The sequence below is a fragment of the Grus americana genome, chromosome 7 (genome assembly GCF_028858705.1).
Source record: "Grus americana isolate bGruAme1 chromosome 7, bGruAme1.mat, whole genome shotgun sequence".
NCBI lineage: Eukaryota > Metazoa > Chordata > Aves > Gruiformes > Gruidae > Grus > Grus americana.
Genome location: NC_072858.1, coordinates 9,949,329 through 9,974,099, shown reverse-complemented (window position 1 = coordinate 9,974,099; position 24,771 = coordinate 9,949,329). Strand labels below are relative to the sequence as shown.

Below are 24,771 nucleotides of genomic sequence, written 5' to 3'. Positions count from 1 at the left end.
GATGGACCATTACTTTAGATCATGTCCAAAGAACATTAGTAGTATTTAAGAAGAAAATTCCCCCCCTGACAGATATCGTGTCTGGCTGGTGACGTTTGCATGTGGAAGGCTGTGCCAGCAGGATCCCATTCAGAATACGGAAGCCTGACCCCTTCACCTGAACAAGGCCAGGTAGCTGAAGAGTGACTTACAAGCTGTAGGGCATTTCAGCTTATTTCCTGATCAAATTTATACCTATTTTCTGTCTAAAAGCAATTCCTTTGCCATCTGCAGGATTGGTCAAATGGTTTAGTGTGTAAAATCATTATCATTAATGATGTGCTGGATGTTACTGGAGAGGATCCAAAAAATTCAACTATAACCAAGACAGACACTGACCCTACAATGAAAGTAGTTGCCATTACGTAGGTAGCGTAAGAAATCCTGCTTCACCAGGGTATGTTTTAGTAAATGCTGTTCTTTAAATCTGAACTTGGTTACATTTTATGATACTTTACAATCTTTTACGGTTCTTAATGTTGCTTTATCTTCCAGTCATGACTGGATATTACATTTTAGCTCAGGGGAAATGAAGGGACTGTCTAGAAAGCTGAACCAACAAAAACAAGCTGTTTCCAGGCTTTTTTCTGCATGGGAGACATTTATGGCTGCCTCAAGACTGCCTATTTTTTTCATTGCTTGTAAGTGAGTATTAGTCTTCTGGATTTCCCCTGTCAGAACTGTCTTTAATTTGTGTTTCATGGCAGAAGTAGGAATTTCCTTGTGGGTCATATTTCAGGGTGTTTGTATTTATACAAGGACTGTAAGGCGGCAGTCACAATGCAGGGCAAGGACACATTGTGTTTTGCTGCTGGAGGCATAACAAGGAATCTGGAAATCCTTGAAGGTGTATTTCTCTAAGACCTTCTACGCCATGAAGACATTTTGCCTGTAAGTATTAACACAGTTTGTTTTCCTTATCTTGGCATTATATTTTTGAAGTTTTGTAATAGCCTTCATCTTAATCATTTGCAGCATTTTATTTGCATTTTGACTGAAGTGCCTCATTGCATTTCAAAGGTTGAAAGCAATCAAATCTCTTAATGCCAGGCATACAAAAATCTGAGGGGGTATCATCATGGAATTTGTCATTGTCTACTCTGAATTAGACATAACCTGTTTAAAATGTTGCTTTCCATTGAAAAGACAATTAAACGCAACAATTAAAAACTTCTTCCCAAAATACAGAGTGAGGTAGCACAACTGTAATCTCATGGGATTTTGTCTTTCCACCTGCAAATCTTGACTTTTACTGAAGTAAAGTCTTTTATCCTGCCGTAGGCTCTTGGAACATTGTTTTACAAGAATTGCATTGTTTGCTAGTCACAGTGACTCTGTCAGTCACGTTGAAAAGAATATTACATTGCCTTTCATTGCAACCCCAGGCGTGTGCCCCTGCTATTGACACTAACAATTTGACTTTGCGTGCAGTCATTTTTAGTTCTGGAAATTGCTTTTTTGTCCTTTTTTTTGGTAGGCGATAGATGAAAACCTTAACAGTGAATTTTATAACAGTCTGTCACAGCATTTGTACAACAAATCTTTCTCCCAAAAAGGCAAAATCACAAAGGTTTCCTTAAAAAAAAAAAAACAAACCACCAAAAAAAAGCCCCACCAGGCAGAAATGCTCTGCAGAGATCTCCAGTGGACCTAGGTTTGCAGTGGGTCATTCTCATTTGCAGCTCAGCAAAGAACTAGAGAACAGCATTTGCAATCCTTCAGATTTCCCCAGAACAGGCTCTGCAGCTTCAGGTGTCACACATGTTGGAGACACTGTAACCTCATTGTGGCTAACAGCCAACTTCAAGCCAAGTTACTAAAAGGAAAGGATTTGATTTTGCAAGGAATGGGAGCTTTGGGGTAAGGCAAAGGGAAACTTTTGAAAAGCTTCCTAAATGATGTTGCATACAGACGTGGTGTTACAAATTGGAAATGTGTGTGAGAGAAACTAGATCTGATTTTAAATAAACAAGAAAGCAATTGTGAATTAATAAAAACCTGTCCAGTGTGCAAAATGTAGTGCCATGTATGCAATCGACTGGGAGAAGTGCAGAACTCACATACAAATTGCAAGGAAATTGCAGTGCTTTGGAGGTCTGGTTCTTAGCCAGACACCCAATGGTGGTGTTCTCGAAGGAAGGCACTGAAAGGCAAATTAGCTCAGAAAACACCCCAATGGAATCCTATTAACCAAATCCACCTTTTACCTTCTCAATGCTCCACCTCTGTGTTCCTGCACTTATCAAATCCCACAGAGCGCTGCCTGCATGTTTTTTTAAAAGGTTATTTAACAAAACTTCGGAGAAGTCCATGGAAATGCACTGGTGCATTCTGCCTCCCTGCCAGCCTCTATTCCCATCCCTGCCACAGCCCAGCTATGCAATAAGCAGGTTATTTAACTTCTCGGGTTTACACTGAGATTCCCATTTCCCTGGTAATGTTGTAGGAGACATTGCAAAAATAAGTTGATGTAAATAAAACCAGATATTCTCTGTTTACCTCTCTGAAAAATCATAATACTAATCCAGTAATTAGATCCAGTACTAATAATACTTAGAAAGCCGTGAAGTTTATTTCATCACTGTTTATAAATTGCTCTGAGGGCACTGTATTAAGAATGCTACAGACTTGCAAATTATTATAATTATCATGGTATTATGACTAGATTTTCTAAATAGATTTTAAACTTTTTAGGCCAAGCTATGCTTATTTTATACAGAGCTGATCACACTGCCAAGGCAGTGTAAGGGACATGTATGGGATGCAATATTCCTGGGTTACAGGTATTGTGTCTAGTGCAAAGGAAGGGGCAAAATTAAGTTCTGTTGGCAGATCTCACCACTTCCTAGGCAAATCATCTCTTTGCCCTATATAAATGTATAATTGTTATTAATTGTAATTTTATAATTATATCAGAATAAATACAATATTATAACATATAATCTATAATTTACCTTATGATATAAAATATGATGTATAATAGTATGCTTAAATGAGTAATTACTATTGCAATTATTTATATAGTTTTTAATAGATTTTTCTATGTTTATTTTATACAGTTTAATCATCACTATGAAAATAAACACTTGTGAGATATTTGTTATTTTCTCAGGCCTCTGTGCGTGCAGTGAAATGCTGCTCAACAGCAAACAAAGTGAAAGGAATTAGCTTCAAGGTTTTTGCTCTCTTTACTATCTGGGTGGAAGAAACAATCCGGATGGCTTCTACGAGCAAAAGAAATTCTGCAGGTACAAAATTGCATTTACTAAGATTTGTCAGTAGTTGAATAAGGTTTTAATCCATTCTTATCAATATATGATACCATTCTCTTTGCCTCCCACCTGCCAAGGATTCTGTGGTAAACAATAGGTGAAAAAAAGCAGAAAATAGCATACTGAAATATTTGGCGATCTCATCTGGACTTACATTGTATGTTAATTCTGCCCCTCTGCTTCATTCCTTAAAGAATCTGTCCTAACTGCAGCATTTCCCTTTATAGCAGAATTTTTCTTGTCCTTAACACAGAGGTTGAACTGACATTTGTAAAAAACATTAAAATCCTTAAATATTAACTGGGAACTAGAAGATACAGTCAGTATCTCCAAGGCACATGATGAAGAGGCACATCCTCTGAAGTCAGTAGTAAATGGGCTTTCAGAACCAAGTGTTTCTTGCATCACCACAAAGTTTGGTCATGTTATATTCCCCAGAACGTTTGTATACTCTCTACTGTCCCTTACTGGAAGATCCAAAATGAGGTTGACTGTGCTCCTTTCAGTCACTGGATTCTTAAAAAATATTAATTTCCCATACACAGTTTATAGCTTAAAAAGTTGAATGAGATTGTCACTCCTTTCATTGGGTTTAAAGTGCATTAATAAAACTGAGATTTTGATCAGAAATCCACCAATAATTAGAAAATATGAATCTTAAACTATAGCTGGCCAGAGAGTATGCAGAGTCATAAACAAATACATGCAGGCATTTTTTCCCCCAAGGTTTTAGTTCATATTTTACTTGTAGCACTTTGTCCTGTTGTCACATCATGATTCACAGTGTAGGATAATCTATTGTTAGCTGTGTTTGCAACCTATCCAAACTGAATGCCATCTACAAATTGCATTAGGCAGCTGTTTACTGTCTTTCCGATCACTAATTGTGAAGTTAAATGAGACCAGGCTCCAGAAGTTAAATAAGACCAGTTAAATATGATAGAGGCTTACAATATCTTCCGAGCCCCCTACTTTGTCACTAACATTTTTACAGTTTGGGCCAGTTGTCAGCAGTAATATTGACATCATGAAAGCATGGCCTGGCCCTATATTTTATAGCCTTGACTTGTGTTTTCCTTCTCTAATTCTAATGTGCTTTATGGCCATTTAAGCATAGAAACCCAGTGCTCGGCAACAATTTATAGTTCGAGCGGGTCTTTGTAAGAGATTAATTGGCAACAAATTAAGTAATGGTGCCGTTCATTTCTCTTTGATTAGTGAGAACTCAAGATACGTTTTGCCCTGAAGGTGGAGTCTGCAAGCATGGATTTCTCATCAAATCACCACCTCCTCAACTTTTCAGCTCACAGGTATAGTAGCACAGATTAGTCATTTTCCAGCAATCCCTCAAAAAGCATCTGGTATTTCTGCTATCCTGAATTTTAATGGGAGAAAAATTTCTTTCTCTTTGGCAGAATTCCTGGAAAAGGCGTTTTTTCATCCTGTCCAAATCCAGCAAGGGCAATTATATCCTGAAGTATCTAAAAGGCCAGAACATAAAAGGCTCCATAGCTGTTGATCAGTATGTAACTCAAATGCATCACCTTTTTATTTTAAGTCACGTATCAACACTCTTAAATGGCCACTGATTGTACAGACACTTGTTCCTGATTGAGGTTCTTGATCCAAATCCTGCTGAAGTCCAGAAAGAGTCCCTTGGGCTTTTGTAGGCTTTGGGTGCAATTTACACTGTATGATATATGTAGAAGTAAAAATCTTAAATTGCTTTGATGAAATTTGATACATTTATGTGAGTGATTGTGGTGATGTGGTATCTGCAAACCAGACATCTTGGCACTGTGATCCCAAAAGCTGTATTTGTGTAGTAGAAGATACCTTATCTCCTGCGAGGACAGTGCTAGGCATTCACTCACGTGCAAGAAGGATGGGCTATGCCACTCTTAACTGTGGCACACAACCTTTCCCACCTTACAGCTTTGCAAAGTGCTTTGCAAGTTGTGAAAAGGTCTCCTGGCTTTCACGTAGCCCTTTGGGCTGATGCTGGCTGCCCCACTGCCTCTTACTCTGCTGAGCAATTGCTCTGCTTGGCTTGTTTGGCTTGGTCATTTCATTCCTCTCAGCACAGTGCCCACTGCAGCAAGGCTGGGTGTCATCAGCTTTGTACTATGTCACACGGGCTATGAGATACATAGAAGGGAAACAGTAAATGTAAAGGGAAATGTAAAGATTTTACTAGTCAGACCTGGAGCTTTATAATCCCGGCTCCTGGAATTGTTAGGCATGGAGGTCACTGGACTCACATTGCTGTTGTGCTTCTTCCATTAAAAGGATTTATATTGTGAAGCTTTTGAAAAATTCCAGCTTACTCAGTGGTATCAAGTTACTTTATTACCATCATTATTGCTGTTATTATTTTAACTATTTTTAACTTCTAGGAAGTTAATAGAAGTAGTGCTTCCATTTAAGTACCCATTAAGAATACTTCTTGTTTGTTCCTCTTTCCCTCCATTAAAACAATGTTAATGTACAATTAGTTTCAAATTAAATGTATTGTTCTGTAGTGGTTCAAAAACATCTGCCAGGAATTTTTCTTACTATCATTTATTTTCAAGATTCTGTATTAGACCAACAGCCCCTTTTTTTCAGAAATGAGGATCCAAAATCTGGACATGAGTCTTTGCAGAAGTTGATTTTATGTTTTTGCTTGGAAGTTTTCTTCATTGAGAGACCATCTGTTCTGAATGTATGCGTTTATTTTCTTGAGAATTTTTTTTGTGGAAAAATGTTTACCTTTTCCCATGCAGATCTCATCATACAATGCTGTACTTAGAGTAAAATACACACATAAACACACACGTATGTATGTGTTTGTGTGTGTGTTTGTATGTACGTATAGTTATGTAGCATGTTTCATATGGTTATCTTAACAGAATCATAAATATTGAAGTTGGCATAAGCAATCCTGAAATTATGGAAACGGTGAGGAAGATGTTTAAATGCCTTCCTGAACAGGTGATGTCCATCAGTACTGGAAACAGATGTTACTACCTCATTGGGAGCAGCAGGTAGGCATAGAAAGATGTGCAAATGCAAGATAACATTACAGTTAAGCTAATGTAACACTAAGTCACTGCCCCAAAGCAAGGTCCGACTCCTCCACAGCCACTCCTATCCCTTCCTGTGTCTCAGCTACTGATGGCACAGCTCCAGGATGAAATTATTCCATTGGTTGCTCCAATGGAAAACTGCTCTTTTCTATGTCAGTTTTTTGCCCCCATGGCCGGGTTAATCTTTGCTCATTCAGACAGGTGAGCTAAACTTCCCCACAGCCACACTGCTACAACATCCAATGTCTGAAAGTAGTGGGATCATGTGGCTGGGAGTGAGGATGGCAGTGGCAGTACATCAGTGCAGTGGTGCCATGTCAAACTATACTGGTTAAGGGTCAAGGAAGACTAGAGAGCTTTGTTTTCTCACTCAGCAGCTTCTGGGAATTAGGAAAGCTTCTGCTCTTTATGGATTAATCACAGGAAATAATCTGGCCCTGGAAAGTAGGTTGTTAATCAAGAGAAGCAGATTGAAGGGGAAAATTCCTCTGAGGGACAACAGATCCCAAAAGGAATGACTGGGGCCTTTACTGCAGCAGGGTGGTGTGCTCCCTGCTCTCCCAGGCTGCAATCCGGTCCTCAGAAAGGGCAGAAACTGCTGCTGTGGAGGTGATCAGCCAAAGCTCAGTTAGGTGAAGGAGGACATCTGGCACAGTGCTCCTCTGCTGCTGCTTCCCAGCTTCTCCTCTGCAGTTTCCCAGCACAAGCGTGTCAGAGATTTTTCTGCCTTTATGCAGAAGAGCAGCTGATGTGTGAAATGCTGATAAGCGCAGAAGAAAAACACATACCTGTGTGTTACTTGAGCGTGCCACCCCACGCCTTTCCCCAGGGCGCTGCTCTCACAGCTCATGCTCAGTGGGAAACGTTCCAGAATTAATCCAACTAAATCCAAGCATGAAACAGGGCTTCAGGGGTCTTTTCATGGCATGTTTCTCGTCCTGCTCTCCCAAACACATTCCCAAGCCTTGTTAGCTGTCTTTATGGCAGCACTCAGCAGAGCAGCATTACACACAGAAAATGAAGCAGAAAGCACTGTCCCACCTCTCCATCTCTCTCTCCCTCTCCAAGTCTCTTGCACACACACACCCACAGAGCCCCCCCACATACCTTTTCACTCCCAGGCTGTACCTCTCCGAGGTCAAACTTTGCCATCTGGCTATGGCCACCTGTGCACTCTCCCTTGAAAGGAAGGTGCAGACCTTCCCCGTTGATTTCAGGAAGTGTTAGTTTGGGTCCCATAGGAAGAAGTGGGTAGGCAAATGGGTTTTCCTTGTGTTTTACCTGTGAGTAGGTTTTCGTTTTTGTTGTTCTAACCTACAGGCAGGAAACAGAGGACTGGGTCACTGCAGTATCTTCAGTCTGCAGGGAGGTCAAAAGAGGCGGATGCTGCCCTCAGGTGACATGTTACTACACTTGATTTTAGAAAGAAAGAAGTTTGTAATTTCATTAGAAACCTGTGCAAAGGAATTTCCCTGGTTTTGGCCTTGCAAGTTGACTCTTGCTTTGGTTAATCACAAATCCATTTTCCATAAATCCTGTACCCTGGCTTTATGAATTAAGCAGGCATTGCACAGTCTGTCTGCGCTGGGATTGATTTTCCATTGAAGGAATCTCTTTGAAGAGTAAGCCACATGGAAATTAGGAGATGATTGACATTATGCTGCAGTGAATTGCACCTTTGATGCATCAGAATGAAAATGTGTGTTATTGTTACCGTGTGCTTTTTGGTTATATTTACATGCTGTTTTACAAACTGATCCACATCTAGTCTGTCAGTGTAGCAGCTGGAAGCTCTGTTGGTTCAAGCGCTGGCCCAAGTTTCTGCACCTTCTCAGCCAGCCAGGCCTATTAGGTCAGCCTCAGCACTAAGCTACTTACAGCTTAGCTTACAGCTACTACTACAGCCTCATCTCAGCTCAAAGTGCAAGCAGAGCGAATTTCTATCTGCCTGAAAAATGCCATCTAGACAACCTCTCTGAGCCATTAGAAGTAAAATTTGGACTAGTGGGATGTGTTGGTGCATTGTAGTCCATGTCCATCAGGTGCTTGTTTTCTTACACTAATGTCATCTTATTCCTAGAACCAAGATCTTCCAAATCCAGAAGTCAGAAGCCGGCCCTCCTCTTTGCCACTATTCTTGAATTCTGCAGGTACAACCAGTTTCCTGGAAAGGCAAAGTTACCAGAAGGTAAACAGATTAGCCATCCTTAATAATGAGTTTGCTCCTAGGAGTCACTGTGGAATTTCATTTGTATAGTTGCTTTTTTCCATCAAAAGTTCTTCAGAGCTTGTGCAATGGGTGCCCGGGTGGTCTGTCCTGCTCTCTGGTGGGGTTCCTGAGTAGGATCTGGATAACATCAGAGAGTCCTCAGAGGAAAGACTTTTGAGGAAAGTCCGCATGTAAGTAAAGGCAGGTGTTGATGGCAATGAGAAATGATATTCATTGGCTGTCTCAACAGACTGGCAAAGATTAGTGGGCATAAAGCAAGTGCCTGTAGGTTCATTTTGGCATTCCTTAGCAAAGCCATGTGATGATTGTTTTGGCAGCTGCCTCCCACATTCCTCCTGTTTTGTGATTGTACTTCTCTCTGTCTCTTTCTTCAGGCTGTAAAGCCTAGAGGGGAGTTCAGGTGCAGTTACCTCTGTGCCTTCCAGATTTTCCGCCTCAATATTTAAGTAGAAAGGAAGGAAAGCATTGCTGCTGTCCCAGAGCAATTGAAGTCCCCATCCTCTGGTGACAGGCTGAATATCAGCCAAGGGAATGTCGGTTTTCTCCAGTCACAAAGTTGCATGCAAATGGCCCAGCTGGAGGAAGCTGAATGCAGGTGAAGCACTTGTAGGAGGAGTCAACTCTTTTCTTTTGTGTACAGGAGAATGGTCCCTCAGAAGACAAGAACAGGCCTAATTCAGATCCTGGCCCTCATCAGGCTCAGTGCGACTCACCAAGAGGAGTTTTTGCAAGCCTGGTGAGCAGAACAAATCACACAGCTCTTTATTTACTCAGTCAGAAGTGACTATTGGCTCTTATCTCACTTGAGTATCTCTAACTATAGATTATTCGTCTACTTTCCCAGCACACTGAGCTGGTGTTTGAAAGTTTCCTAAATACAGCTAGTCTGTTGTCTTGTTTAGCACTGAAAATAATCTTCTAAGAACTTGCTTGAAATATCCTTTGTTTACTTTGTTTCTTAGAGGCAGATCCTCAGAGCTTCTGTGCAGCAATTGCAACTTGTGGCAGCTCTCACAAACTTGATCAAAAAGCTCTGAAATTGCACTACTTGAGGATTTGCTTCTCCCATCACATTTCTCAGATGTGCCACAGTCTTCATAAATGGTTCTTTCTGCAGCCTCTGCCAGTAGCAGTGGAATCAATGTAATTGAACTACAGAACAAAGGCTTGTTAAATTGAGGCACGCCTCAGGACTGACCTTCTGTAAGCATAAATACAACTTCAAGTAATTTAGCTTCCATATCTGGCACAAATGATCTAAAAAGATACAATGATGAATGTTACCGTATATTATTGGCTAAGTCTTCTGACCTGTGTCCTGTAAACAAACACCTGCAGCAGTTTCAGATGGTTTGCACCCATCCTCTGCCCTGGATTACTGCCTTTGCAGCAGAGTCAACAGAACAGAAGGCACAACCAAGGCTCCACCACACCAGTATGTGGTTTGGCAGCTGAGTTTAAACCCATCTTTATTAGCAGTTTATGCATTGGACTATGATCTAGAGCAGCTGAGATGCAGGGGAAAGATCTGTTCTGTTATCATAGCTAACAGGGTGGTAAATCATGTGCTGCAGTCACCATCCATGTGTACAGGCTGGCAGCAAGTATGAGATAATACAGCTAAATTTAGTGGAAAGTAGAGAAAATAGTTGAAACTACATTGCAATGCCATGGTGAGTTAGCACAGCTCAGCTGATGCACAGTACTTTATGAAGGTGCAATAACTCAATTGTGAGTCCGAGCTCTGAAATGCATTGAGTTAATCCTTAGTCTGATTTAACCAGTGCTGCTCTGGATGCATACCAAGGCTCTTTCTGCTCTTTCTTACACATGCCTTTTCTGTCTCATTCATTAATTCCTTTCATACTTATGGTGCCTCAGAGAACATGTATTGTATGCAGCTGTTGGAACTAGGACAGACTGACCATGCGGGGTAAAAGATAAGGAATTTGGATTTTACCCTTTCAGCCTGAAGCCGGAAGCTCATATTTCTGTTTTAGCATGTGTGAAGATAAATAACCATGCCATAGAGCTAACACGAAACAAAATTGTTTGTTCACTCAATAAAAATATTTCACTTGCCTCATAAGTTCAGCATCTACTGAGATCTCTGGATCTATTCTCTGCTCAGTGATGTCTAGACAGCTGACTTCCAGATTAATCCTTTGTATTTACATCCTATTAGAAGTATGACTCCACATTTCTAGTACCTGATTCAGTTTGCTTTTTATCAGTGGTTCCCTCATCCAGGCCCAGATCTTGAAAACTGTTCAGCAGCCATTACTCATGCAAACAGGGCTGTCAATGTCAGTTGAGTGGAGTCATGCAGGCAGGGACACAGCCACCAAGGAGACGTCTGGGGACCTGGCTCCCTTTCAATCCATGTTTTGGAGCTACCAAACCACATCTGACTCAGCGATTTAGCATCAGCTGTTTCGACATACATCTTTCAATACCTGAAATGCACCAAAATAAGGAGCCCTGATGTGTATCACCCTGTACTGCACGTTACTGTATTGCAGGTACCTAGGCATCTTTGTCAGGAGTCTCACTTCAATATCTGCTAGACGCACCTGATTTTTTGAAAGAGAAGTTCCTCTGTCCAAGGACAAACCATAACTTTTGACTCTTTCCCTAAGAAGCCTAAAACTAACAATTTCTCAGTTGTTCTCCAGGTATCATTTCCATCTACAGCTAATTTTCTCCACCATCTCATTCTCTCTCATGTAAATCCACACTATGGTTCAACAGAGACTTAAAGAACTTGCTTAGCTGTACGTCTGAGAATAATTGTACACTGAGGTTAACTGCACTGCTCTGGTTGTAAAGCATCTGGAAGAACTGAGATGTCACCAAACTGCTTTAGGGAAACGCAGCGCTGCTGCAGCTTAACCCTCTCCTTCCCATTGTCCCAATAGTCTGCAATGGCACCAAGGGGGAACGCTGCATTTGGCAAAAGGTAGCCACTGTCAGTGAACAGAGGCTCAGTTTGGGAGGCTGATGAGAGCTGTCTGCTCTCTGAAATTTCCTAGGAGCTGGAGGATCTCAAGACTTCATAAAGCCACCTCCTTTTCCCCCTTTTCCCCAAGTGTTTACTCGTTTGATTGATCCAAAACCCCTGAAAAGTCACTAGGAAACTCATTCATGACTTTACATCATGACCACAGAACCAGTCTTGTTCATTCTGGGGATTTGTTATGCACTTCTTGAAGGACCATTTGTAGGTTTGTTCTGACTCCTACAACATGTTCTTTTTATGTCATTTATACCAAGGAACAAAAATACATTCATCATCTTAATTTCTATTCAATGCCAGTTTCTTCTCTTTACATGTAAGAGAGTAATTAGTTTAATTTACTTTACCTTGAAAACAGTACTATATTCTGTGGCATATTTAGCAATTATTGAAATGATCACCATGGAAACCAAGGATGTAAGTGGAGAGATAAAAAAAGGTTGCATCACAAACATGGCATGGGGAATTGTATTGAGAGGCAGCTAAATACTAATTATCATACTCTTCATTATAGTGAAGTAAACAAGGAGACATAAAAATAAATAATTTATCTTTGTGACTTAGAAAAGTAAACTTGGTGGAGGGATTAATTTCTCCTTGGCTTACCAAATTGCTGCAAACTTAATATTTCAGGTATTTATGAAGGCAGAATATCACTCAGGACACAAAGATTCAATGTCAGATCTCCAGCCCTCTGGGGTCTCTTCTAGTTCACGGAGAAATATGAGTTAATAGACTTCTCATTAGTCAGGGAAATCCCAAATTCATTCTTTACTTGATAGCAGTTAAAAGGTGTTTAAAAAAGACAAATATCTCCCACTCCACTTCTAGATTTCCTACAGATTTTTTTCCTAGTGTAAGGATTTTAGAATTGAATGCAAATAAAAAAATATTTTCCACACAAGTGACGCTAAATGCATGCAGATTCATACATGAAGTGTTTAACTCACTTGATTTTCAAACAAAACGACAGGTTGTGAACATACAGTCAATTGCAACTGCCCGGTTGCCACAAGTCCATCTATGAGAAGTACAAATATTAGTGGTGAGCTTTGTCCATGTGCAGTGGATCTCAAAAGTGTAAGTAGGGACACAACTACAGAAACCTTGTTCCTAAAACAGACTGGCTCTGAGCATATCTCTTTTAAAGGAGAAACACGTCTTCCCGTGTTTTCTGCGGATATTTGCTGGCTCTATTACTTCTCCCTGTAAACAGAAAAATAAATGTTAAACAATCTGTATAACTGAACCTGATAAATACAAAACTATTCTTTTAACAGGATAAAAATCTTGGAAAAAGTGAGGAAAATCTGCTGTCGTCAGATACAGATGAAGACATCAAAAAGGATGAAGATGACTATTACCAAACTCCCAGCAGTATTTTAGCAAAGGTATTTTATCAGTTGTGAGTTCTGCTGGTTTGTTAATAGCTCCAAGGAGACAGGAGACGTTTAATGAGCCAAAAAGAGCAATGGATATGAGGAATCATTAGCCCCTTGCAAAATAAATACATAGATAAAGCAGTAGGTAATAGAGCTTTCATTTATACAAGAAAAAGTACACTAGACTCATTCAAAGGATCTTTCTGGTAGAAAGTGGCATTTTGACAAAAACATTGCTGATTTTGTTGAAATACCCCAAATTGGCTGTTTCATTGTAAATGGCTTTTGCCTATTGTATCACAGGATGTGAAAGCATCATATAGAAAATGTAGCTGTATATTATGTTTATATATTTTAAAACGTAATTCTATAGAAGCACCAGTAAGCTGCATAAAACAAAGTAGTACTTTAAAAATGCTGTGAAACCTTTTGGTATCTACATTTCACTGTGAAACAAGGGTGCAGGAGGAATCATACTGGTAATTTTAAACAAATTTTGGCACCTAATTTGGGAGCTAATTTCTCTAGGCTTCCCATGTAGTTAGTGGTCAGGAGAAGCTAAGTGGTCAGTCTTTTGCAGAAGTCACAGCCTCTTTCCAGAGAATGTACAGCTAGCTGAAGGACATTAACAGTATGATTTTGTCATATAACCTAAGTGCTTCAAGTTAAGCACATCCAAAGTACAAGACTCTTTTTTCCAACCCGCTTAAATTAAAACGTAACATAATTTTTGTGGTAGTACTTTAGAATGCAGCTGGTTATGTCCCAGCCTGAAAGGAAAGCAAATGGTAGTGTTGATAATACCAGATAACATTCTGCTTCTAAGTTTCAACCACCTTTCTAGCTCATGGTTTCTGGGAAGTGACTTATTAGGGAAAAGCCAAGCTATATTAGCCAGTGTGTTTAAAAAGCATGAGCACTAAACAAAATAATGAAATTAAGAAGATTTTTTTCTGCAGGCAGAGCAAGGATAGAATCATAGAATCACAGAATGGTTTGAGACTAGGTTGCCCAAAGCCCCATCCAACCTGACCTTGAACACTTCCAGGGATGGGGCATCTACAGCTTCTTTGGGCAACCTGTTCCAGTGCCTCACCACCCTCACAGTAAAGAATTTCTTCCTAAGATATTTACATCTTCTGTTGTTATGTCTTTCCAACAGTGCACTACGGAAGTAGCAAAGCCTGACCCTACAGCTGAGTCTGATGTTGCTGTGCAAGAGAAGCCAGTGCAGAAGAACCCAGTAAAGGAGAACATTTATATGTCAATGAAATCACTGTAAGTAACAACTTCATTAAAGTTTTGCAAATTAAAAATTACATAGTAATAAAGATAGAGCTGTCGTTTATGGTATTTACATAACAATATCTAGAGCCTGCATCTTGTTTGAATGAGTCTTTCTTTGGTCTTGGTTCAGAAAGTTCAGAACTTGTGGGAATACCAGAGTGAAATTCAAACTCATCGATGTGAAATTTAAACTCACATTGCAAACTCATGCATTTAGACAGGCTCTGACTACAGGATGCAGCACTTCTTGTTGACTCATACTTTTTCTAGGTTTTTGTAACATAACTGCCCACCACTTCACTCAGATACCACAGCCAGGCTCCAGCAACCTTTCAGACAGGTACTCTCCAAAGCAGGAAGCCTTATCTAGTGGTTAAAAGAGAAAGGTAGACATGGGGCATTAGGTCCCAGCTTTTTCAGTAAGAAGTTATGTGATCCTGAGTAGGTCATCTCCTTCCTTTCATTTTCCCATCCAAAGAATGGGTCTGATACTATGTACTTTGTGGGTACAGTGTTTGGCATGTGGCAAAGAAAGACCTGAACTTTCTGTCACAGTTGTAGTGCCACCAGGAAACTTTACAATCTCCACAATATAGCACTGAAGAGAAGTATGCCTACACAGTAAAGCCAGAGGACTGGTCATTAGCTATGGCCTTCCATCTACAGACAGTCAACCTAGTGAGAGGCAATTGTTAATGCAGTCCCACGAACCAGTTTATTTCAATAGACTTATTCAGGCTCGTCTGTGTCTTTGAGAGCCCCTGCAAGGAATTACTATAGAAACCTCACAAGCCTATGCCATCTGAGTTAAAATATACCAAGAGCATCTTTTGCTAGTAACCCCAGTCTTGTTTGGGGCATGGAGGGGAGATGGCTCCAGGCATTATAAGGCGCATCAAATAAACCTAAAAAGCATTCAAGCACGTCTGAGTTATTGTATCTCCCAAGGGCCAGCATTACATCCCTGCAGAAGCCAGTACAGCCAAGGCCAACAATCTGTACTTAGTTTCTTTGTCAAGGCATGTTGTTGGCTGGAATGTTTTCAGGCTTAAGAAATAGTCCTTAAATACTGAAAAGGTTTATTTTGGGATTTATGGTCTGTTTTTAGAAGGAGTTTATTTTACTTAGTTGTACTTTTGTCCACTGGATATTCTACAAGAACTTGTTATTCTTTGCTTCACTGATGGCTATTTGATCCAGCTTCAAACACAGCAAGAGTAGGTGGAATGGCCAAACCAGTTCATTTTTTTATCACCATTCCTCGTCAGTAGGTTGCTGGATGACAGTTGCCAGCTCACGTGCAGATGTGATGGGTTCCTGTCTCTTCCCAAATGCCAAGACAACAGTGCATGTCCAAGAGACTTGGAAGCAAACACAGACCTACAACTTCCAGAAAGCAGCATCAGCCAGCAGCCAACCCTTCAGAGAAGGCAAAATTCATTACCACTTTCAGTGATTCAGTTGTCTATACTGCTCAGGTTAAGTGTATTCTCCATTTTTCATTGCAGAGAAGACAGATATGTCTTCTCCATGGATTTCTGTTGAGGTACTGGTAGAATGTGCCTGATCTCTGATGTTTTCTCTCACAGTCAAGTTACAGATAAGACCCAGCTGCAGAATTTGGATATTTTTGTCCCCCTGGCTGATATTAAGAGTTACCTAAAACTTACCGAAGCAGCAGGACAAATATGGTAAGTTCTGGATGTCTTGTGATGGTGCCTGTCACATGTGAATGAGGCAATCAGTGTAGGTACAGAAGTGTGCAAACATACACGTCCATGTACAGTTTTGGCATTGCAGAACAGGGCAAGGTCAGTGTGTTCTTGTACTTCAGTGATTCCTTTCTGCTCTTTCTGGCTCTCCATGTACTTGAGTTTCTATTTCAACTGCTGTTGAAAAGGGCTATACACAACTGAGATCCCTTAGCATGCTGTGTAATAATTAGTGATGAAGCCCCACCCCAAAAGCTAGTCTTCTAATGTTGGTGTGAAATCACCTAATCACTGCTAGTCAGTTTTACGTCTGCTTTGGTGAACCACAATGATGGCATGTCTCAGAAATATAGTGAGGGGATGTATCTTGTGATAGGGTAAATAGGGCCTTTCAACCAAAAATCTTGCAGGCTTTAGTATAGGTGGCTAATAAACCTTTGTTGTTGATGATAAAGGTAATATTAGGAAGCACATACAAGGAATAGACTTCAAGTCCCATTTATTTGACTTCTATACCCTCTTATGTACACTTAAGTCTTTTGAAGAAAAGGGGGATTTGTGGAAAGAGGTGACGGTCCTTTGGAAAGCCATAAAACCTGTCTGTGACTGAAAAGGGTGACAACACGGAACCTATGGGCAGAGAGGGAACCATTTCCAAACCTAGTAAATTCAGTGATTCACTCTCATCAAATCCTTTCTTATCCTTTTTTCCCTTTAACCTATTACCCTGTGTCCCACCTATTGTTGACCTACATCACGTCATTTTGTAATTTAAGTAGTAGCACCTGCAAAACTTTCCAAGTTAAGTGTGAGCTATAAGTGAAAACTTAAATATTGTGACAGAAATCAAGCTGACTTGAGTTGGATGCCAGCATAAAATTATCTCCAAATTAATCCCAGCACTGGTTCAGTGGTAGAAATGAGTGCAAGTCAGAGTTTTTCACAAGTAGGTGTTAAGGGCTAGGGAACACACATCTTCTTAGATGGAAGTTAGTGCTCTCCCTAGACCTTCAATATCAATGACTAGGATAAAGAAGAGGGAGGAGAAAAAACATTCAGTGTGTACTCCTGTGCAACCTGTTGATCTTTCACTGCCTTTTGCTGTTGCTCTCATATTCACACTGACCAGGAGCACTGTGTGCACAGCAGGTCACTTTGTTTCAGCCACTGTCAGCAAGAAGAAAAAATACCCTTGTAAAAGGGACTGAAAATGGGACCCCATCTCAATAATGTCTACATCTAAATTTATTGAGCTTTCTCAGTGGAAATTCATATTGAAAGAATTTGGAACAGAGCACTAGGTCTGACTGTCAGGTCAACTAATTCTAAATAGCTCATCATCAGGGAGAGTCCATCAGAGACCAGCAGTAAAGAGATACTGGAATTTCCATAAGGACAGCAATGGATTTCTGATCCTCACGGTTACGTCATAGATAAAACACATGATAATAAGTTTTAATTCCATTCTTTTGGGATGACTTTGGAAATCATGTCAGTCAAACATAGGGCTAAACCATGTGCAGCAGCGTACACGTACCTGCAGCGAGTCTGGCCGACTGCTTTTGAACTGGAATCCCCAACTCTCACTGATGATCTTGTTAGCACCAGTCTTGCTTGTTATCAAGCTGCAATGCCAGTGTCATGTGCGCTTTTAGGGGGACTTGATGGGATGGATGTAGCAGCTTGGTTTCAGCTAGAACCAGATCAAAAATAACCTGGGTGTTATTTCCAGAGGGCAGTACCATAAATGCAATCCTGTTCAGCCATTGCTGTTCTGTTAGCAGTAGCTGAATATCCCGTATGTTTCCTTCATTGCCTGTCCTCCAAATACCCCAGTGTCTCACAGTGGACTGGTCCTTGCCGACTGGGATGTTTGTTTAATCACGGAGACCACATAGTGGCTGTGAATGATCTGCAACCCCAGGACGTGGAGGAGGCTTACTTCTTCATCAGCAGATCCACAAGAAAAGAGGTAAGCCTGACTAATCTGAAGGTGATAGTCAAAAGAATCAAGCCAAATGAGAAAGCAAGCTGCTTTTTGCAACTTTCAGGTGGCTTCATTCAAACTAGTTTACTCCGGTCTGCATTTGGCATGAATAACTTTGGTGCCAAATAGCTCCTCAGCATCACTCTGATGTAGCATCTCTTATTCCTGGGCTATCTGGGGAATGCAAGGTCAGCACTGCTGTGTTTAAGGACTTGATGTCAAAGAGTCTGAGCAACCCCAAGAGATATTACCGGGCAACCATAAATTAGAGTTACTTGGTACTCTTTGGCTAAGGCCCGTGAATTTGCAAACTTTGGGAAATAAACAATTGCCTCCAGAGGTTGTGTAGTTAGAATCATAGAATCATAGAATATCCTGAGTTGGAAGGGACCCATAAGGATCATCGAGTCCAACTCCTAGTTGCTCATAGTTGTTTTGGGTATTGAGCTCTGGACTCCTACCTCCTATTGGTTATCAAGCACTATGCATCTTCTTGTGTGATACAACCTTTTTTGAATAATGTGGGAGATTTCTAAAAGTGGTGCCCTAACACCACTGTAATCTACTACATGTTGATACCTATGTTTCTCTCAGATGGAGTCATATTTTGGTATCCAGGTTCTCTGACCCATGCCAGAACACATACATATTTGAATTTTGCTGAGGAATTTGAGGTCATCAGATGCTGTTGCCATCTAAAGAAAAGCAAGCCAGTCTCAGCAAGGAAGAAATCCTCCTCTCTCTTAACAGGGAATTTTTATTTAGCTAGTTAAAATACAAGTCAGAAAGCACAAATGTTGATCAGATATAACAAGCTGTAAAAATTTCTCTCATTTGTTTGTTTTTTGGGTTTTTTTTCTCTTTTAAGGTGAAACTTACTGTACGTAGGATTCCACATTCGGATATCTTCCATGTTAAAGGTTGCTCATGTTCCTGAAAAAAAGACCTCAATGATTAAGTAAGTGTCAAACTTAAAAGGAAAAGATCAGAGAGACGAATGTGATATATAGTGTATGGAAGTGATCTTTATCCTCTAGAGCTGCCAGACATCTTTTGTTGCTGAAGTACAAAGAATAGAGAATGTGCATTTCATTTTCATTTTATGTCCTAATAACTTGTTTTGTTGACATGGCTGGCATGTGTTTCGCTTGTATTTCATGTTGGCAAGTATTTCAGTTACATGAAAAAAACTGAGGGTCAAATAATTTATGAAACCTTTGCACTGTGCATACTTTGTACTTAAGTAGAAAGTACTGGTTCACGCCTCCGCTCGCCTCTTTACGCTGAGTTACATTGGTTTATACTGAACTTCTAATCAGTTAGGGGTGTGGAAACAACCTACATTTGGAACAAAGCCACGTTTTCCCTAATTTCCCCTTAGCTACAGAAAGGCAAAGGCAAGCTGAGAGCTATAGTGTTGGAAGGAAGGCTGGTAAATAAAGTGTTGTGTAGTCATTCAGTGGGGCCTCCTCTGGTGCTTTGCCCCTCTTACGTTACAGCCACAAAAATACATTCAAGGGATGACAGGAAAAAGAGCTGGTTGGAAAAAAGGAATATGTCTGGAGCACCCTTGGGTTCACTGGCAGCTGAAGCAAGCCCTAAGCAAAGAATGAATGAATGGATTTGGGAGAGGGGGGCTGGCCTGCTCTGTGAAAGTGTTACTGGTAAAGTCAGCTGGGAAAGCCAGAGAGAGCAATGACGTATACAAAGGCACATGCACTCAGCCCAATGCAGAGTCCACCGAAAGAGTTTGGTGCTACCAAGTACTACCATAGGGATGTCACAGCTACTGCAGCATTTCCAGAGCAAGTGCTCATTTGTTTCCCAACCAAGGACATTTCCTGTAAATATTTATTTGTGAGTATGTCTTGCTTCCATTAGTGTCATAAAACATGAGTGATTTTCAGCTAATATCACACCAGAAGGTGTTGGTGCTTGATGTGGAACTGCCCACAGGGGTGCCTTTAGTGGGTGCCAAAAGGGAGCTTTGTACTGTGTTATAGTGACCTCTGTTGCTTACAGAGACATGGTGTGAAATGGCATGTATGCAGAATACATACCTATTCGCTATATGGATATGTACACATTTGTATATACATGTTTGTGTATGCATGTATTTACATACATATATATTGCTGTAAGACAGATTGTATACATATATTGTATATGTACAATACACAATGATGCGGCAACAAACCAAATCACTGTTTTTGAAACAGGTATTTTTATCTTGCCAGATACAACCAAAATAACTACTGGGTTTAGCAGACATAGGATTATTGTTATTATGAGATTTATATAAGCTTTGATCAAGGTGGATTTGGCCTGAAGGAGGTATTTGTCCACCTTCCAACTGAGTTAAGTCAAGTCAGCTACTACAGTAAGAAACTACACTCACTAAAATCAGCATTGGTGCCACTTACTCCAGTAGTAAATTTGACAAATGTGCTTTGTATACTTCTTTTAAAATCCAGTCTGCACTTTTAAAAAAATCATTATAAAACTTTATTTAGCCAAAGATGAAAACAGCATCGGTAACTCCAAACAAACAAACACAAATATTTATACAATTTATTCAGACTCAGCTCCTTTTCAAAGGATTAATTTCCAGACTGAATGTTCCCACAGCCTCTTGTCTTCTGCTTTTGAGATAAGAGGGTTTGGAACATGCTTATTTCTCAAGGCAGGAAAGGATCACTTTTTGGTATTTCTGTTTCAGTGGTGTTCAAAGGTCTGTTTGTGCTGAATTCTGCATCAAGACAGAGGGAAACCCCAGTTCTGGAACTACAGAGGGTGAACATGGAAGAAAAGACATTCCCTGGGAGCTCTTCTCCAAAGCTGCTGCGAGACTCCTTTGCTTTGCACTGCCTCTTTGAGCGCAACAAACCCATTTCTGCCTAAGGAGTCTCTGAGGGATGGAATGGCCAGCCCATCATGCAGGGCTTCTTCCAGCTCTTGAACTGTGTCAGCCTGCTAGGACAGTCCTCTGGGCCTGAATCCTAAAACCACAGATGATCTAGGTCAAGAGTGTCAAGAGGGTGTCACCCTCGACTTTTCCTGCCCAAGATTTGCCTAAGCTCTTCTTCTGAACTTCAGAAAAGGAAAGTCCAAACCTTCCTGTGTTATTCCAAGACTCATCTCTCTGTATAATTAGCAAGGGTTTTTTTCCAAATATTTATCCTAGATGATCTTTTTAGGCAAAAAAAACAACAACCAAACCACAACTGATTTTTTTCTTACCCTGTTTTCAGTAGGCACAGGGAATGCTTGATTCCACTGTTTCCAGAGAAATCTTCATTCCAGAAGGTGTTTGTTCTGCCTGTTCTTCCTTCTCTTTTTTTAGACCAAACATCCTGCATTCTTTCAACATTTTTTCAAACATTTCCTGAAAGTAGTCATATGTCACTGAACTGCAGGACAAATACCTTGTTTTCCAGTTACGGGTGAACAAAGGAGGTGAGACAGCTGTAAAACTATTTCCTGGAACTTCATAGAGAAAAATTTCCAAAAAGAGGTGAACTAGCTGAAGCAGCTGTGAACCATAGGTGGTGGTGGTGGGAGGAGAGCTGCCACCGTCAAACCTGCACGCGGCGTTGCTGCTGAAGCAGATGTTGAGCAACATACACTGCACCTCTCGGCTGTGGAAAAATGTTACTTTTAGACAAAAATAAGATTTGGGTAGATATAGCATGCACAAGATAATTCCAGAATATTTCAGAAAACTGGGGAATTACTTCTGTACTTCAGTAAACAGTTACTGATGTGTTACCCTGTAATTGATCATTACGTCAGTTTACACAATGATAAATGCAGATAATTAATGTCACGTATTGGCTGATTCATAATGCTTACAGAGATACAATACAGAGTTGACATTGGTACAGTAAATCCTGTTAGAGTGTGTGAAGTTGTCTGCCCACATGTGATTAATAAATGTGTTAACACTTTACAAGATATTGTATTGTAAATTTTCTCATTTCCTCCTGACACAGCCCCTCCTCGTCCTCCAAAGACTACCTGTAACTTCCCAGTAACCTGCAGCTGAGTCATCAAAAAGCCCTTTCCAAAAAAGCTACCCTTAAAAAACAAGATCAACCTCATTCTGTAACATTTTTCCCCAATGTGAAAATTTTACCTTTCTTCAAATGAGCAAATTCTACTAAATCTCTGGGCTGCTTCTGGAAGCAACAGCAAAGGGAAACGCCTACATGTGTGGTGTTACCCAGTGCTCACTTTTAGTCCTGGAAGACCTGAAGGGAATGTCTTTAAGCCCATGCTGCCTGAGGGGTAACTGGTAATTTTTTTAGATCACCTGTAGTGATTTTAAACATGTCATGTGAGCAAACAGATGATAGTGTAACTTCTTGTTGCAGCATGCTCTGTGGTGTCAGAATCTTTTCTTAGCCGATCTCCAGGTACATTTTGGGCTATGGAGGGTTCCTGACACAGGTGTTTAAATTGACATGAGCTGAAATTCAGTGAATCCGCAGACATAAAATGCAGCTGGAAGAAGGCTGCAGATCCTGAAATCTTCTTGCGCTACTGATCCCGTGAAGTAACCTGCTCAGGAGCAGGGGCCAGTGCTGGCCACAACACACACCACTTTGAATCACTCAGCATCTGCGAACTGGGTGTACGAGAGACAAAGAGACAAAACCCAACCGACTGCAACACAGATTACATGATCAGCTAACGATTAACGTACTCCTCACTAGCTATTTTATTTCCTGTCACTGAATACAGCCAGTGCCTTTAGGTTATTATTTCCCTGGCTGTTAATTCATGGCACATTCCCATGCTGCACTCACTCATTAGTGGCTGCTAATTCCCCTTCCCCCCCCCCCAAATTCCCAAATATGAATCATGCTCTTTCTACCACTCTAGTACCCTTCTCAACCAGGAAAATGGCAATTTTCCAGGAGAAAAGCAAGTTCTGGAACAGAGTGAAAGTAATGGTAAGAGAAGTCTCCAAACTGGTGTGAGGTCATTGAAGTGAAGAAAAACAAAAAGCCCATTGTACAGCAAGCACAAACCAGACCTCACAACCCCCACGCTTTGTCTCAAGGGCAACGCTACTGAGAACTGGGGTTGATCAAGAGAGCACAAGTCCTGCAGGAGAACACGTACAGCCAGGAGAGGGTATCTGTGCTGCCTGCGTCCACCCTGAACCGGGCCAGAGACAAGCTCTGCGTAGCACAGTGCGTTACTTAGGGTCCCTCCAGCCCGGGGTACCCAACCAGACATGCTTCAATGTGGCTGGACTTTCAGCAAATGGAGTCAACAGAGGAGCAGCTGCAATAAAGGAAAGCAATGTCACCTTGCACACCAGGGAGAGAACGGATCAGTGGTGAGCTGGGGACACCAGGTGCTTAATTTATGTTTTGCCTCAAATTTTCTGGTGACCTCAGGAGAGCCATTTCCTTGCACACACTCCATAAAATTCAAGAAGTGATTCCAGACACATTTGCATCGTGCTATCTCTTACAATGAATGCGATCTCCAGCATCACACTCAATATTATGAATTGTTTTCCTCCCCAGAACATCTGCTGGCAACACCTCCATCAGAGCTGTACACCGCAGGTGCGGGGGCTGGTTCGTAAACACCCCATGCTGTGCAGAGATGCTGATGGGCCCATTCCATGAAAAGGGAGAAGTCATCCCTGCAGAAACACAGCTTGCCCTCAGTCGCCCTTCAGACAGCACCATCACGAGCAAACGTTAGGCGATGCTCCCCCTTCCCTGCGGGGAACTGGCTCTGCCCAGTTGTGTGGTGCTTACGGAGAGCTGCACCGAGCAGGGTCTACAGAAACCTCCTCAAATGGATTCATCCAGCACTTCAGGCCTCATTAGGGGACACGCCAATATTTACAAGGGTACTTGCTTGCTGGTGCTCCCTTTGTCAGTGCAGGGGCTAGAAAGAGAGTGTACTGAATCCTCAGCAGAAGGCCTTAACCACAGGACCGTCTACCTCCAGGTTTGGGGCGCTGACAATGTAACCTGAGATGCACTGAGGGCTTTTTTGGTTTGTTTCCCAGGGATGAACAGCCGTCCTATGTACGTGTCTTGCCATAGCCAGCCGCTTCCCTCCTGCAGCCCAGCCAGCAGGTCGCTGCGAGGAACTTGGAGTGTGCCGGGCAGTTCCTAGAAATACCACTGGAATTTCCGATGTTCCCTCTGGCCCCTTATCACTTTCTAATTTATTGCATCATTTAAAGAAAAGGAGAGGCCAGCCAAGGTTGATGCAAATCTCTTATTCAGCAGAAGCACCTTAAGTGAAACTGCGTCTCCGCACTGTAGCAGCGAGGATACTCAGCGGCCAGGAGCCCTTTGCTGCTAACAGCTGCTCAGGGGCTCAGCCGTCCCACTTCCATTTTACAGCAGGACCAGCTCTTGGGGCCGCCAAGCCACTGCGGTGGGAGCAGGGCTGGACTTGCAGCAGTGTCTGGGCACGTTGAATTTTCCGTCCTGGGGTGCCTGGGTCACTTTGTGACAGAGAACTGGTTTGCTTTATAACCCAGCACCGGAGGGTGAAGAAGTTAAGCAGTCAGTGAGAGAGCTAAAATCCCATCGGTGGTGCTAATCTTGTGTTTTAAAATGCTGAATGTTGCTATTATCATCACTGAGGAGTTGCTCCAGAGCTCTAGTCACAGGCTGCCAGCCCAGGGGTCTCTTCCCCAAAGACCTCAACACCTCTGCCACCAAAGAGCAAACCCTCTGCATGGGACCAGAGCTTCAGTCTGCAAGGTCTCCTTAGACCTCCCTCCCCCTTCCCAATT

At 41.4% G+C, this 24,771-nt stretch overlaps 1 protein-coding gene across 3 annotated transcripts; it reads left to right on the top strand.

The window, feature by feature from the left end:
- The first annotated feature begins 841 nt into the window (after window positions 1-841).
- On the top strand, window positions 842-22,681 carry PLEKHS1 (pleckstrin homology domain containing S1). Of its 3 annotated transcripts, XM_054832792.1 has the most exons (15): window positions 842-930; window positions 3,152-3,287; window positions 4,530-4,621; window positions 4,727-4,833; window positions 6,203-6,337; window positions 7,700-7,775; window positions 8,460-8,567; window positions 9,250-9,345; window positions 12,906-13,016; window positions 14,170-14,285; window positions 15,563-15,772; window positions 15,884-15,985; window positions 17,843-17,978; window positions 18,862-18,951; window positions 20,713-22,681. In XM_054832792.1, exons 2-14 carry the CDS (start codon window positions 3,257-3,259, stop codon window positions 18,928-18,930), a joined length of 1,389 nt encoding a protein of 462 aa, XP_054688767.1. In that variant the 5' UTR covers window positions 842-930; window positions 3,152-3,256; the 3' UTR covers window positions 18,931-18,951; window positions 20,713-22,681. The 3 variants fall into 3 exon arrangements, with proteins under 3 accessions (XP_054688767.1, XP_054688766.1, XP_054688768.1); XM_054832791.1 differs by lacking the exons at window positions 18,862-18,951; window positions 20,713-22,681 and having other exon boundaries at window positions 17,843-18,164; XM_054832793.1 differs by lacking the exons at window positions 9,250-9,345; window positions 18,862-18,951; window positions 20,713-22,681 and having other exon boundaries at window positions 17,843-18,164.
- Window positions 22,682-24,771: the final 2,090 nt, after the last annotated feature.

What these genes read in the sequence shown, in the direction of transcription:
- PLEKHS1 (XM_054832791.1), top strand. Translation starts at nt 3,257, where the DNA reads ATGGCTTCTACGAGCAAAAGAAATTCTGCAG. An exon ending in GAGGCGGATGCTGCCCTCAG is followed by an intron (nt 7,776 to 8,459) that starts GTGACATGTTAC and finishes TCTTATTCCTAG; the next exon opens with AACCAAGATCTTCCAAATCC. An exon ending in AAAGGCAAAGTTACCAGAAG is followed by an intron (nt 8,568 to 9,249) that starts GTAAACAGATTA and finishes TTTTGTGTACAG; the next exon opens with GAGAATGGTCCCTCAGAAGA.